The sequence below is a fragment of the Mycteria americana genome, chromosome 9, assembly GCF_035582795.1.
Source record: "Mycteria americana isolate JAX WOST 10 ecotype Jacksonville Zoo and Gardens chromosome 9, USCA_MyAme_1.0, whole genome shotgun sequence".
Lineage (NCBI taxonomy): Eukaryota > Metazoa > Chordata > Aves > Ciconiiformes > Ciconiidae > Mycteria > Mycteria americana.
Genome location: NC_134373.1, coordinates 15,967,277 through 15,979,499, shown reverse-complemented (window position 1 = coordinate 15,979,499; position 12,223 = coordinate 15,967,277). Strand labels below are relative to the sequence as shown.

Genomic DNA, 12,223 nt, shown 5'->3' with positions numbered 1-12,223 from the left:
TTATATACCAGTATCTAAGCAGTATAGAGCTCAGCACAGGCTAAAAACCCAGTGGGAGAAACTGGGCAAATACCAAGCTGGTGGTCTGCACTACACACTATTTGTATAGCTGAAGTCTTACCAGGCTGAAGCAATCCAGTGGAAGGTGCTCTTGAGCATTTCTGAATTAACTTACAGCAACTGTGTAGATGAACTCTTAATCTACCAATGGTCTATATGGAAGGAAGCTGGGAGCGAACATTTAAGCTGGTGTTTATCTCACCTTTTGAGGCAGCAGAGGTACAGTAAAGTTCTTCTGATACACTTTATAAACAAAGTCATTATTAATAAAATATTTATTGTATTGGCTCCTAAAGGTCAAAACTGGCTTAGAGGCATTATATATCATATAGAGACAATATAATATGATAGTCCCTGCACTGTGCATAGACTGAAGCACAAACCAAATGGTTAAGGTAAACAAGGAACGATGTCAGCTAGCATTAGCATCACCATTTTGATTAAACTACACAACCCGAACTAAATGAAGGGATTATTTTTTTATTGCTTGGAGTGCTTGTCCAGAGTGATTTATTTTTCTACGTGGAAAGCCTTGTTATTTGTTTCAAAGAAATATATATAGCACACGAACAAAGTACACTGAAAGGACCTAGGAAACTGAAGCTAGTCTCATATGATAGATATGAATTGTATGAATCCATATGACGTTGAATAGAGGAAACATTTTGAAACTGAACATTTTTATAGCATATAGAATTAAAAAGGCAGGGACTTCATAGTTGCACAAGAATGCTGAATTAATGAATATTACTGCATTTTCATTTCAAATTCAAGTTCCCTTTTCCTGCTTTGAAAAAATGCAAGACCAAATCTTCTTCCAGCTACTGTGGTTACACTTGAAGGAATAAATACTCTCTGAGGTCATGTCATTCAAGTCAGAGAAGCTGTAATTAGAAATGTATTTCACTTTTTCTCAAGAAATATCAATTAAATGGTGAGATAATGGAGCTTGCTTTATATGGAGCTACAAGGATATTTTTGCAACAAAAAGGATGGTTGCTCTGTTGTTTTTTTTGTTTGGGGTGTGTGGTTGTGAAAGGAATGTGAATGTGAGTGACAGAAGAAATTCAAAGCACTTCAGATAATAGTTACTGAAATAAGCAAACAGAAGAGATTTTGAGACATGAATTTTAAATGCCCTGGAGTTCTTTTCATTTGCTATGATGTTGTGAATTAATTCTGAAAAATACTACATCATACCTGGCAGTTTTCTTACTGACTCTGGAATTAGTCTGAAATTTATTTAGTTCTGTTCTGCAAGCTAAATAAATGTACTGGTACATGAAGTGTAGACCTTTTTCCCTCATTCTTTTGGACATGACTAAATATTTTTGTATGCCACTACTAACAAGAAAATTATTTAGTTGTGCTTTTCCTGAGGTGTGCTTTCTGAAAAATAATCTTGTAACTTGCTTAAAGAACATTACTGCATTACTCTTGCAAAGTGATACTAAAACTAGATAAAACTAGTTAACTATTTTTTTAACTTAACTAGATAACTGAAACTTTCATTCCTGGCTTAAATCACAGTTCAGTGTTACAACATTTACAACTGGCTGATGTGAATTCACATTTAAAGAATATACTATGTCTTGTGCAAAGACAGCTCTTCTGGTACCAGTAAAAGGGCTGTTCAGAGTTCAGTGCAGTGGTCTGCGGAATCAGGTGGGAAGGAAACGAGGTAGCACATCTGGAATGGGCCCTGTTGTTTGGCAGCAGCACAGTGCGCTTTGTTCTACCTATAGGGTCAGAAGTCCTGTATCTTCCAAGTACGCTCAGTTCTCAAAGACATCTTTTTTTGTTTCGCTTAGAATAACTGCCTCATTTGATGGGGTTTTTTGGCCTATGTTTTGGAGAAAACTAGTTATATCCATTTTCATTCCTAAGGATTCGTGGATGCTGCTACAGAAGTAACCTCTAAAAATATCAGTTTGATCTGAAAGGTGGAGGATTATAGGGAGAGAATCCTCTTGATACGTTTGTTAGTTAGGTCTGGTCATAAAGTGCTATATTGCTGTAGTAATAAGCTTCAACTTAAGGGAATCTCATAGATCAGAAAAATACTTCAGCATGGATTCTTAATCTTACGAAAAAGAGCTGGGTTGGAAATTTTAAAAACAGAAAAATGTCCTTGAAGTAAGGATTAGGAATATGCTTAAACCACCTGAGCCATTTTTCTTTGAATGTCAGCCTTTTTATCTCAGCTTCTTGGCAGACTGCTCCACTGTCTGAGTGGTGATGATGTCTACTTTCCTGTTTGCTGCTTTGTTGTGTTTCTAACTGAATGCCTCTCTCTTTTTAATTTCTGTGGCAGCATCCCTTGCTCCTCCTCCCCCCTCCATCCTACAGGTAACTCCACAGTTACCGCTAATGGGATTTGTGGCCAGAGTTCAAGAAAACAGTAAGTTTGCTGCTTCCATGTGCTATGATTTATTACTGGATGTGCCTTTTGTTTTGAGTGGATGAAAGGTTTTTCTGTATATAGCCAGAATTCTGCCTTCTCTACTGCCTCTGCAAGTTTGTCTGAATTTATGAAGGGAGGGAAAAGGAAATAATTTTATTCGAGGAACCTGATTCTGAATTTTATTGTCTCTAGTGTATTTCCACAAGTTCCAACTAGTGGTCCCAGTACAACTAATTGGGATAGGGAGTATTACTTCAACCTGCTACCATGGTTCTAGAAACATTTTCATGATTATACTACTGCTTATTTTCAGTTTCAGATACTCCTCCCCCACCACCGCCTGTGGATGAGCCAGTGTTGGATGAATCTCCACCTCCACCCCCACCTCCAGAGGATTATGAGGAGGAGGAAGCAGCTGTGGTGGAGTACAGTGATCCATATGCTGAGGAGGACCCTCCTTGGGCACCAAGGACCTACTTAGAAAAGGGTAGGTTTAGAGCTAATAGAGATGGTAGGGTTGTGTTTGTAACAACATTTTGTATAAGCTCCTGCCATCCCGCTTTGGACATGGAGTCTACCTAGACTCCTTCGTAGCCAGTATTTGGTATTGTGGTAGAGGTGCTCCTCCAAACGGCAACTTAAAGAACAGAAGTTAAGCTACTCTGCTGAGTCTGACTTTTTCACCCCTTTCTCCGCAAAGGGAAGATAATGATTAGCTGGCTAATTACGTATTTTTTAAATGCTCTCTAATCCACTGAAGACTTACCTTTCAGTAGTCTGCTTACTCCTAATAATTAAACTCAAATGAGGTAAAAAATGAATGAATCAGTGCTGCAATTGCACTTCACCTTTGAACATAATGAGTGCATCTGGGGGAGTGCTGCAACGTGTGTTTGGGGCTCTGGAAGCTGCAGTGCTGCATCGGTGTGGGGCCATGCTGAGCTAAAAAGCACTGGGTCTGTGTAGGAGTGACTAACTGAGGCATTGCTGTGTGGCTGTGTCTAGATGTCTTCCAGTTCTGAAGCAGGTGTGTGGAATCATGCTGAAGTAAAACTACAGGTAAAATAAACTGAGTAGGTAAATGGCTTAGGGGCACTTGAATATGAAAAAACCTACTGCCTGCTGTTCTCCTGTGAAACAGGGTTATGTACCTCTTAGTAAAGGGTAATATAAAATCTGATGTTGCAAAGCAACCAGGCATCTCAGCTGAGTGACTGTTAGACACATTCAGTCTGCATCAGGGAAAAAAATTCAAGAATGCCACAAAGATAAACCCAGTGCAGGACTTGAGGGGGCAGGGGGGGAAGGAAGATGGAAGAGGCACTTTCTGCCAACTCCAGCCCAAAGAAAATACTACTATTCCTGAGGGAGATGGAGGAATATGTGGGAGGTTTTTTGTTACTCCCCCACCCTCCGTCTGGCTGGTGTTAAGTGTTTAAGTGCAAGGAGTACCCAGGCTTTGCTGACAAGCTGAGACCAGTTGTGGGACAAAGTGGCTGACTTGCAAGGTGTTTACATGACTCGCTTTATCTATTGACCTCTCCACACCCCTGATTGACAGCAAGTGTCACTGTTATTCTGTTGATGCACACAGGCCTTTATTTTATTAAAAGTTGCTTCAGCTTATTCTTGTCAGGGAAGCTTATTTCCATGAGGGAGGGACAGGGAAAAAAAGGATCTCATACACAAAGTACTCTTCTTGCTCTGCCGTTTGGAGGGTATTCCTGATAATTGATATTAGTTACCTGGCTGCACGAAATCAGGTTTTGGAGTGGGGTGGGGTTCCTGATGTTGCATTTCTGTCTTTGGGGGAGGATGGCAAATTTCTTCAGGTTGGGAACAGTACAGATCATTTCAGCAAATACTGGATGTGCTACATTACTTAATGAACTACTCCTTATCAGTCAGTTCTGAGAATGCACGGTATCTGCTCACTTTCATTGTGGTTGATGTATTGTGTGCTGGATGAAGATTGCAGGCCTGTTACTTTTTAATAGGAGAGTGAGTCACAAGACTTTTCTCTGTATTTTTCCAGGCATAAGACACTGTTTAGCCTAATTCTACATTTGTATCACTATCTTTGTTATGTTTCTGTTATTCCTGCCACCTGGCCCTCAGCAAATCCTCAGTGGCATTTCAGCTAGGAGCAAAAGAGAAGAAAAAGAACCCTGATGTGCATTGCCTGTTTATAGTGTCTCATACTAATGCAAAGGGGGTGGGGGGTGTGTTTGTGGGGAAGAGAAGCCACAAAATGTTGTGGCATGTGGCCTGGGAAAACATTTTTTTTTAATTTGAAGAAATAATGACATTTGAATTATAGAATATTGTTCTAATCTGCTTTTCTGTGTGACTTCTATGAACTTGTGCTGGATATTTACAGGGAAAATCATGTGGGATAGCAAAACTGTAATGGGGGTCTTTAAACATAAGCTGGAGAAAGTCAGGCTTTTAGTCAGAACATTCTTCCTGCAGAAAAGCAAAAGTATAGGAAACCAAACATTCTCTCGTCTTGGTGTAGAGTCCCATGCAAAAACATAATTTTGATCTGTATTTTGAAAACCACATGACTAAAACATCTAAAAGGTTGGTCTGTTCTTAGAAACACTCATAAAAGTAATAAAACATTAAAGTGCTTATGATGTATGAAGAACTGTTAAATAGTAGTTTTAGGATTCCAGAAAAAATGAGATACTGACATAGGTGTGGATTCTGTTGTAGTTATATGAATAGCTCTACTTATATTCAGCCCATGTCTTGAGATTTGACTGCTTTGCTGGAGTTGGGAGGGAAGTGCTTGGCTGTGCTTTTTTTGTAGCAAACAAGCTTTAAGTTAATGAAAAGTGCCATGCTAAAAGAGGACTTTCATACTAAGAATGTGTATACTTATCCTGCTGTGAACTAATAATGCTTTATCTTCTGCAAAATAATTATTCCTATGGCAACTCCTTAAGTTCCTATAAATAGTATTCTGTGCCACATGATTCAAAGCAGACAAAAGTGATGGAAGGAGATGTCAAATAAAGAGGGTTACTATATATTGAGATGGAATTCAGTATGATCCTGTTCTGTAAAGGGGTCATGCAGTGTGGAAGGTATATTTAACATTAAGATATGCTCTAACCTACAGCTGAGGAATGAAGTGAATAGCAGATCCATTTCGAATGGGTGGAGGAACTTTTAGGTAGAATACAGTTACTGGGGATGTCGAACTTGAGGATGGTACCACGTGGCTGTAATAGCAACAGCCAACCAGCAATGTCCAAGAAAGCGCACTGCAGTTTTCCGTTGAGCTGTGTGTCTGCGTGCGTGGCATGAAAAGGTAAGAAGATGTCCCAACTTTGCAAATCAGATGAACAGAAATGGGTATCCAGAAAGAAAAATTGCCCTCATACCGCATAGAGAAAGTGTGTGGTCACAGCTCTCGGATTTCAGTTGAATAATCAGTCTGGCCTACATTTGTGGTCAGTTGGATGTAACAGAGTTCAGCCAAACTCTGTGTAATTGTTGAAGAACCAAAATCACCCGTTGGAAGAATATCATCCTACATGAGTAACTCTGTTTTTCATATCTGCATTGAAACATGTTCAGATAGAAGCTAAAAGAGGTGCTGGCTCAGTCTCGCAGGGAAGGATGCCACCTCCTGAGTCAGTAGTGCTACTTCCTGTCTCATCTGGAGCCTTTTTTGCAATACTGGCCTGGGCTCCTGGTGACTCGTCGTATGTGACGAGCTCACAGCTTGAACTGGTGGGACTGCAGACAGAAGGATTAAACAGTCTTTTAGAGAGAGGAACGTTGCCAGTACAAAAGTAACATGCAGGAGGAAGCAATGGTGATGTAAAAACAAAACCAGGCTTCAGGTAATTTTAAAAGAGGCTTAACAAGAAGCAAATTTGCATCACAAACTTAGGGAAGAGTTTTCTACTTGTGATCATGAAATAATGAATCCATTCAGTATCAGAAGGGACTAAAGTACACTCAAAAATGAGAAAGAAAGGAATTGGAAGTTACCGTGATCCTTGGATTATTATTATCAAGAGAATGAAGAAGAACAGCACAGTGACTCTAGGAAGAAATGTTTTAAAATGAACAGGTATAGAAGGCAGTTAAAAAGGAATTTTGAAGGTCTTCAACTGAATGTATCACATGTTCATATAGTGACTTGTGTTTTTCAAGCTAAAAATTTACTCATTTCTCCAATTGTGTTTTGTTTCTTTAGAATGCTATGTCTAAAACTAGTTAGAATGAGTTACTTAACAACTGTGCTGGTATAAGTGCAGAGCCAGCAACATGTGTTTTTTAAATATGCTCTGGTCAAATGATATAAATCTCCTGTTTGGGAGATTTATTTAAAAAAAAAAATATATCTGTACATACTCTGATTCTCCACTGGGATTAATTTGTATATTTTACTTCATAATCTCTTCAGGATCCAGGTTTCCCTAGTAAATATTTGTATTGATTCCTTTGCTCCCTCAAAAGGAAATGACCTCTTTTCTTTTGAAAAGAATGATGAGTTTAGTAGGACTCTTGGACACTGTGCTCATGAACACATGCTGTTAATTTTTTTCTCCTTGCTTTGTTTTAGAGTATCTTCCATTCTATCCCCAGTACAAGATTTTAGGATCCCTGTCCAACATCCATTTTATTTCAATGGCAGCACTGTGTGTTTCATTGCCAAGTGCTCAAAGCAGTGACTGATGCTATTTGTTAAAGTATTCAGAGTCTGGCATAGATAACTTTCTGTATGGAACATATAATGATAGGACTGAGAATGGAAAAATATATCGAGTTGATGTCTGTTTTCTGCCATTTCAGGACAACGTTCTCTTTAATATTTGCCAGTGCTTTGTCCAATTCCTTTGACTTTCCTAACAGCTTTCGTGCCTTCAGTAAAATACTCTGCAGCTGTAAGAAAAATGTCCTGATACAGTAGGCGTACATTTTGTTTCAGGGAACCACCTTACTTCTTCCTAGCTCCTAGCTGGGATTCACCCACCTTGGCACTGTATACACTGGGAGTGACTTCTAGGTACTGGGACTGCACATATGCATTTTGCAGATTTAAATGTGGAGGTAGCTAAGGTAGATGGAAGTCTGGGATGTTAGCCTTGGCTCATTCTTACTGTGATATGAAGAGAGCTCTTATTACTCTCCCTCTTCCATGTTTTCTTGCTGACTGTTAGTTGTGCAGAGATCTGGTTTTGCACATGTATCTAATACATGAATCTTGGAGTTGGTCTGAGGGGTCATAGCCATGGGGAGTTACATCCACCTCTTTGTATCATTCCACACCAAAAGTTCATCATGTATTTGTAAACTTTTCCTCTGGTGGGTCTGGAAATAGTAAGAATAGAAGAGTTAAAGCAGTCCTGGCTCGTGCTTCAAAGCATGAGCTCTTACAAAAAGGGGTTGGGAGAAACTGCCCCTCTCAGCAGGTCATTCTGCACCCATAGAGGTGAGGCAGTGCAGTTCTCTGAGATTGCCTTGAATGTGGAGAACTTTGTACAAGGTATGTTGATTTTCCTTCTCCTTCCTGTACCTCTCCTAAGAGTCATGCTCTGTTCTTTCCTAGTGGTGGCCATCTATGACTACACGAAGGACAAAGAAGATGAGCTCTCGTTTCAGGAAGGTGCCATCATTTATGTCATCAAGAAAAATGATGACGGCTGGTATGAGGGGGTCATGAATGGAGTGACGGGGCTCTTCCCAGGGAACTATGTGGAGTCGATCATGCATTATTCGGAGTGAAGACCAGAGGACAGAACACTGCATCTCCTGCTGCAGGAGTTGTCAGGGCTTCCCAGATCTCCACCAGCCTCTGGGGCCCCATCCAGTGTAACTGAATGAAGGATAATTGTAACCACCACTCTTTCGGTTTTTCTTTTCTTTCTTTCCTTTTTTTTTTTTTTTTTTTTCTTCCCCCTCCCCTCTCCCCTCATTATAAAACAATAGTGATTTGAGTTGTTTGAACAAATGGCTCTTCCGGCTGCCAGCAGAGGCTATCCTGAGCCATCTCACATTGAATTATGCTGACCCATTCAGATGTAACAAACTCATTGAGTAGCTGATACTTCACTTGAATTCTGACTTCTTCTGACAGGCTTTGGGATCTGTCTCAGGAATCCTGTGTGCCCTCATGGTACTACCCTTGGCAGCAGTGCCTGGCGCTTGGGATGTCCTGGATGCTTGCGGTGAAGGGTTACTGGCCAGTGGACATCCCTCCTGTTTCTACACTACACTCCTGTGCAGCTGGAAGAACAGTCATGTGCTAGCAAATGCTGGGATTTCTGCACAGAGCCGTTCCTGTAACTGACTTCCAGATAGTTGGATACATCTTTAGCATAAACACTTCTGCAGCTGCTCTGCACATGTAGGCTGACACAGGGGCGCACAGAGCTGGCTTTCATTCACTCACCTTTCAGTTTAGGCAACTAAGATGGCTGCAGCCCAGAGGACCCCCACCCCCATTTCCTCATCTTTTGAATGCCACAGATTTGTGTTCTGCACTGATGTAAATGTGCTCCTCTCTGCAGCGAGCTACTCGCGATGGGTGCTGCTGGTTTAAACAGAACTCATGGATGCCGTTGACGGTGAAGGCGAAACAAAGTTTACAGGTCCTCCTGGGGTCTGAGGATAAACTCTAGGGGCTGTGATCTAAGGTTCAAATCTACTCACGCCTGCTTGCACTAGAGAAACTTACCCCCAACTTTAGTCTTATGCACAATATAATCTTAACAATCCAATCAGGTATTGTAAATTGGCTATTTTGTACTTGATGACTAGATTTGCATATGTACTGTGAGAGCCCTGTGCAGAGGCAGGACAAACGGCAATTGTCGTCTTCATGTCTGTTGCCAAAATCTCTTCAGTGAAAGTAAAAAGGGCTGTTGTGTCTACTGGTTTCCCATGGAAATCCGAGCAGTAACTAGTAGTAGTCCTAGCTCTTCCCCCAGCCCTCTCCATTGTTTATTATAAAGATATAGATATTTTGAGCTGTACTGGTGGATCTGGGGTGGAGTAATACCAAGTCAAGGCTCTGCAGCCCCTTGTGTTGATAGTTTGCTTTTTAATCTAGTCTCAGTTTAAAAAGCTGCTCAGTGATTCTGCCTAGCAGATAAGTGTAAAGTGATGGCTGTACTAGTCTGCCCTTAGGAAGGACTAAATGTTATCTTTGGGTAAATGTCATGCATTAACAGAGTGAACTGATTAAACCTCCTGTTGCAGTCCTATTAGCCTGCAAATTGAGCTGACCCCTGTATCGTGAGAGCCTCCTGGGCCAGGGCATCTTCCTGGACAACTTTTGACTGTCGCCTGGCCAAGTTCCAGCTGGTACCAACAGTAGCTTGTCAAAGGCGAGACGGTGCTGCAGCTGTCTTCTGAGGCTGGCGCGTAAACCAGAGCAGTGCACAAGAGAGCGCTCCTGGGGCTGGGTTTGTGATGGTATTGGCAACGATACAGGTCATTGACCCAACCCCCTTGCTTTTGGTACTTAGTGCAATATCAGGATGGAGGTGCAGGTTTGGTGCAGACCTGCGTAGGGAGGCACCATAGCTGCTCAAGGGGGAAGAAAGAGGAAACAAACAGGTGAGGTGTGTTTGTGGGATATGGATGGATTTGATGACCTGCTGTGAGCTTGCGGAAGAGTGCGTTAACTCCTGTGATGGTGCGTAAGGAACTAGTTTGGCTGAAGCCTACGGGAGGTACAACTTTGAAGAAACTGGTGCAAAGCTAGAAGTTACTTTCTCCCCTGCTCAATCCACAGCCAAGTAGCCAAGACACTGTTGTCGTCTTTCTGGAAGCTGACAACATTATTGTTTGGGATGAGTGTTAGCAAGAACAGATACCCTTTTACCTTCCTCTGTGAAAACTTCTGTCTCGCAGCAAGACTAACAGAAGCAGCCATGTTCAGTTCCCTCAGCCCATCGTTTCTCTGGGAGCAAGCCTAGAAACATGGGCCGTGCAGTCACTGGAATGACCGTTTCTAAGTGTCATAGGGCAGGTCTACACTTTTGCACAGGGAGGTGGCGCTTGCAGCCTGGTTAGCGGCCCAGGTGATGGACAGCAGTATTGCACAAGCCCTTGGTGCTCACAGGGTGGCTGTGTTTTCCAGGACTGTCAGAACTTTCCTGGTTTGTCTTGCCCTGGGTATGTTTGTGGTAAAGACTGAGCACACAGTGCTCAAAGGCATCAAGTTGTGGCAGCTTAGTGAGTTACTAAATGAGAGCTGAACCGCTCTCCCCATGCACCCATGCTCCAGCTGGGAGGTCGCGCATTAGTGAAATGTGTCTTTAGCTCAGTCTGTGTAAGAGCATGCGCTTGAATACTTCTGACAGGTGGATGTGGATAGTGTGTTCTTCCACTGTGTGTGATACACACCCGTGTCTAATCTTCATTCAGCTGGTTGTTCATCTTGCAAGTTTTTTGTGTTGCGAGAGCAGAGCAGTATGAACTCTGGGAAGTGCTGAACGCTTGTCAGAGCTCAGCACAGAAGATGAGGCTGTAAAACCTTGAAAGAAGAATGTGTGAAGCTCCTTAAAGAACTGGCTTTGGTCTGTTGGGCCAGGGGTTAGTTTGGTCCCTGCTGATAGCATGTGGAATTGTTTATCCTGCAAGAGCTGCTGTGGATGGAATTTTTGGGTCACCTCCTGCTGGTTATATGCTTTATTATGGAGTACTAATGTAAAGAAATTTGTTGAGTTTTATGCATATTTTTTATTTTGTACAGATTTTAATTCTGTGGCTTGTTTGGGGATGATGTGATGTAATGGTCCTAAACCAGGCCAAGGTGTAAACAGGCTTTGTATATTAATGTTACATAGATTGCATGCTAGTAAAGTCAGTGAGGGTTGTGTTTCCAGTTTTGTCCCTTGTACTTCTCCTTCTCCAAAACCTCCCCCCCTCCCTTTTTTTTTTAATTTATATGTTTACTTTAGAAGGGGAGGAGGGGAGGGGAGAAACACCTCAGTATTTTAAACAGGTGCACAACATCTCTTCACTGAGTTCTGCTGCCACAGCTGAAGGTGTTCAGCATCACAGGCTGTTGAACCGGCAGTGTGTATGCATGAGAGGGAGGTGGGGGAAGGAGACACTCCAGAATAGCCCAAAGAGTGCCGTACGGCCAAAATGATTATGTTTCTCCCTTTGTGAGAGCTGCCTCAGCCTAGCCAGCTGTTTTCATTGTGCACAGAAATCAGTCAGCGTCCTCTAGTGGTGTATTTTGCTTTGGTTGCTGTATCAGAGATGTCTTCCTTGCTCTTGGCCCCAGGGACAAAGCTATTAACTACAGCTGCCTCTCTGCCATGTGCCTGTGTGAGAGGAGGTCCAACCGAGTCTGTCCCCATCTAGTGCGGAAGCAGGTTATTTTGGTGCCTTGGTTCCAGCCTAAGAGAGATGGCTGAGGGTTGCATGTGTGTCTCCCTTTTTTTTTTTTCCCTCCCCCTCTTCCCCACCCCCCATGATGGAGTCATGTTCTTTGTTTCTCTCACTGGCTGTTGCAGCAGAGGGCTGAGAGAGGCAGGAGCAGCAAGCAGCAAATTTTGTGCTTGAGCATCGTGATGGTGTGCCAATGCCCACTGGCTGGAGTAGGCACCAGAGAGCTGAAGCAATGCCTGAAGACTTGCTGGCCTGACTGGTGAGACACAGGCAGACACGGATGCACTGAAGAGCCATTGCTCTCACTGCAGGACAAGAGGTGTGGCATGCCCCCAGGGCTAGATGGCAGAGCTTGGTGTGTGTTACCAGGAGGCTGACCAGGTTCCT

At 42.4% G+C, this 12,223-nt stretch overlaps 1 protein-coding gene across 5 annotated transcripts in view; it reads left to right on the top strand.

Moving 5' to 3' along the window:
* The window catches only part of ABI2 (abl interactor 2), a 69,147-nt gene extending 57,826 nt beyond the window's left edge, over window positions 1-11,321 (top strand). For 2 of the 5 annotated variants that reach the window (XR_012777026.1, XR_012777024.1), the window contains 4 exons: window positions 2,375-2,461; window positions 2,778-2,951; window positions 8,037-8,320; window positions 8,565-11,321. Coding sequence is in view for 1 of the 5 variants with exons in the window: in XM_075511463.1 (XP_075367578.1) it covers window positions 2,375-2,461; window positions 2,778-2,951; window positions 8,037-8,212 (437 nt within the window). In the remaining 4 variants the exon portion in view is untranslated. Of the gene's footprint in view, window positions 1-2,374; window positions 2,462-2,777; window positions 2,952-8,036; window positions 8,325-8,564 lie in introns of those variants that run through there. The other 3 variants (XR_012777027.1, XR_012777025.1, XM_075511463.1) reach the window with 2 other exon arrangements.
* Window positions 11,322-12,223: the final 902 nt, after the last annotated feature.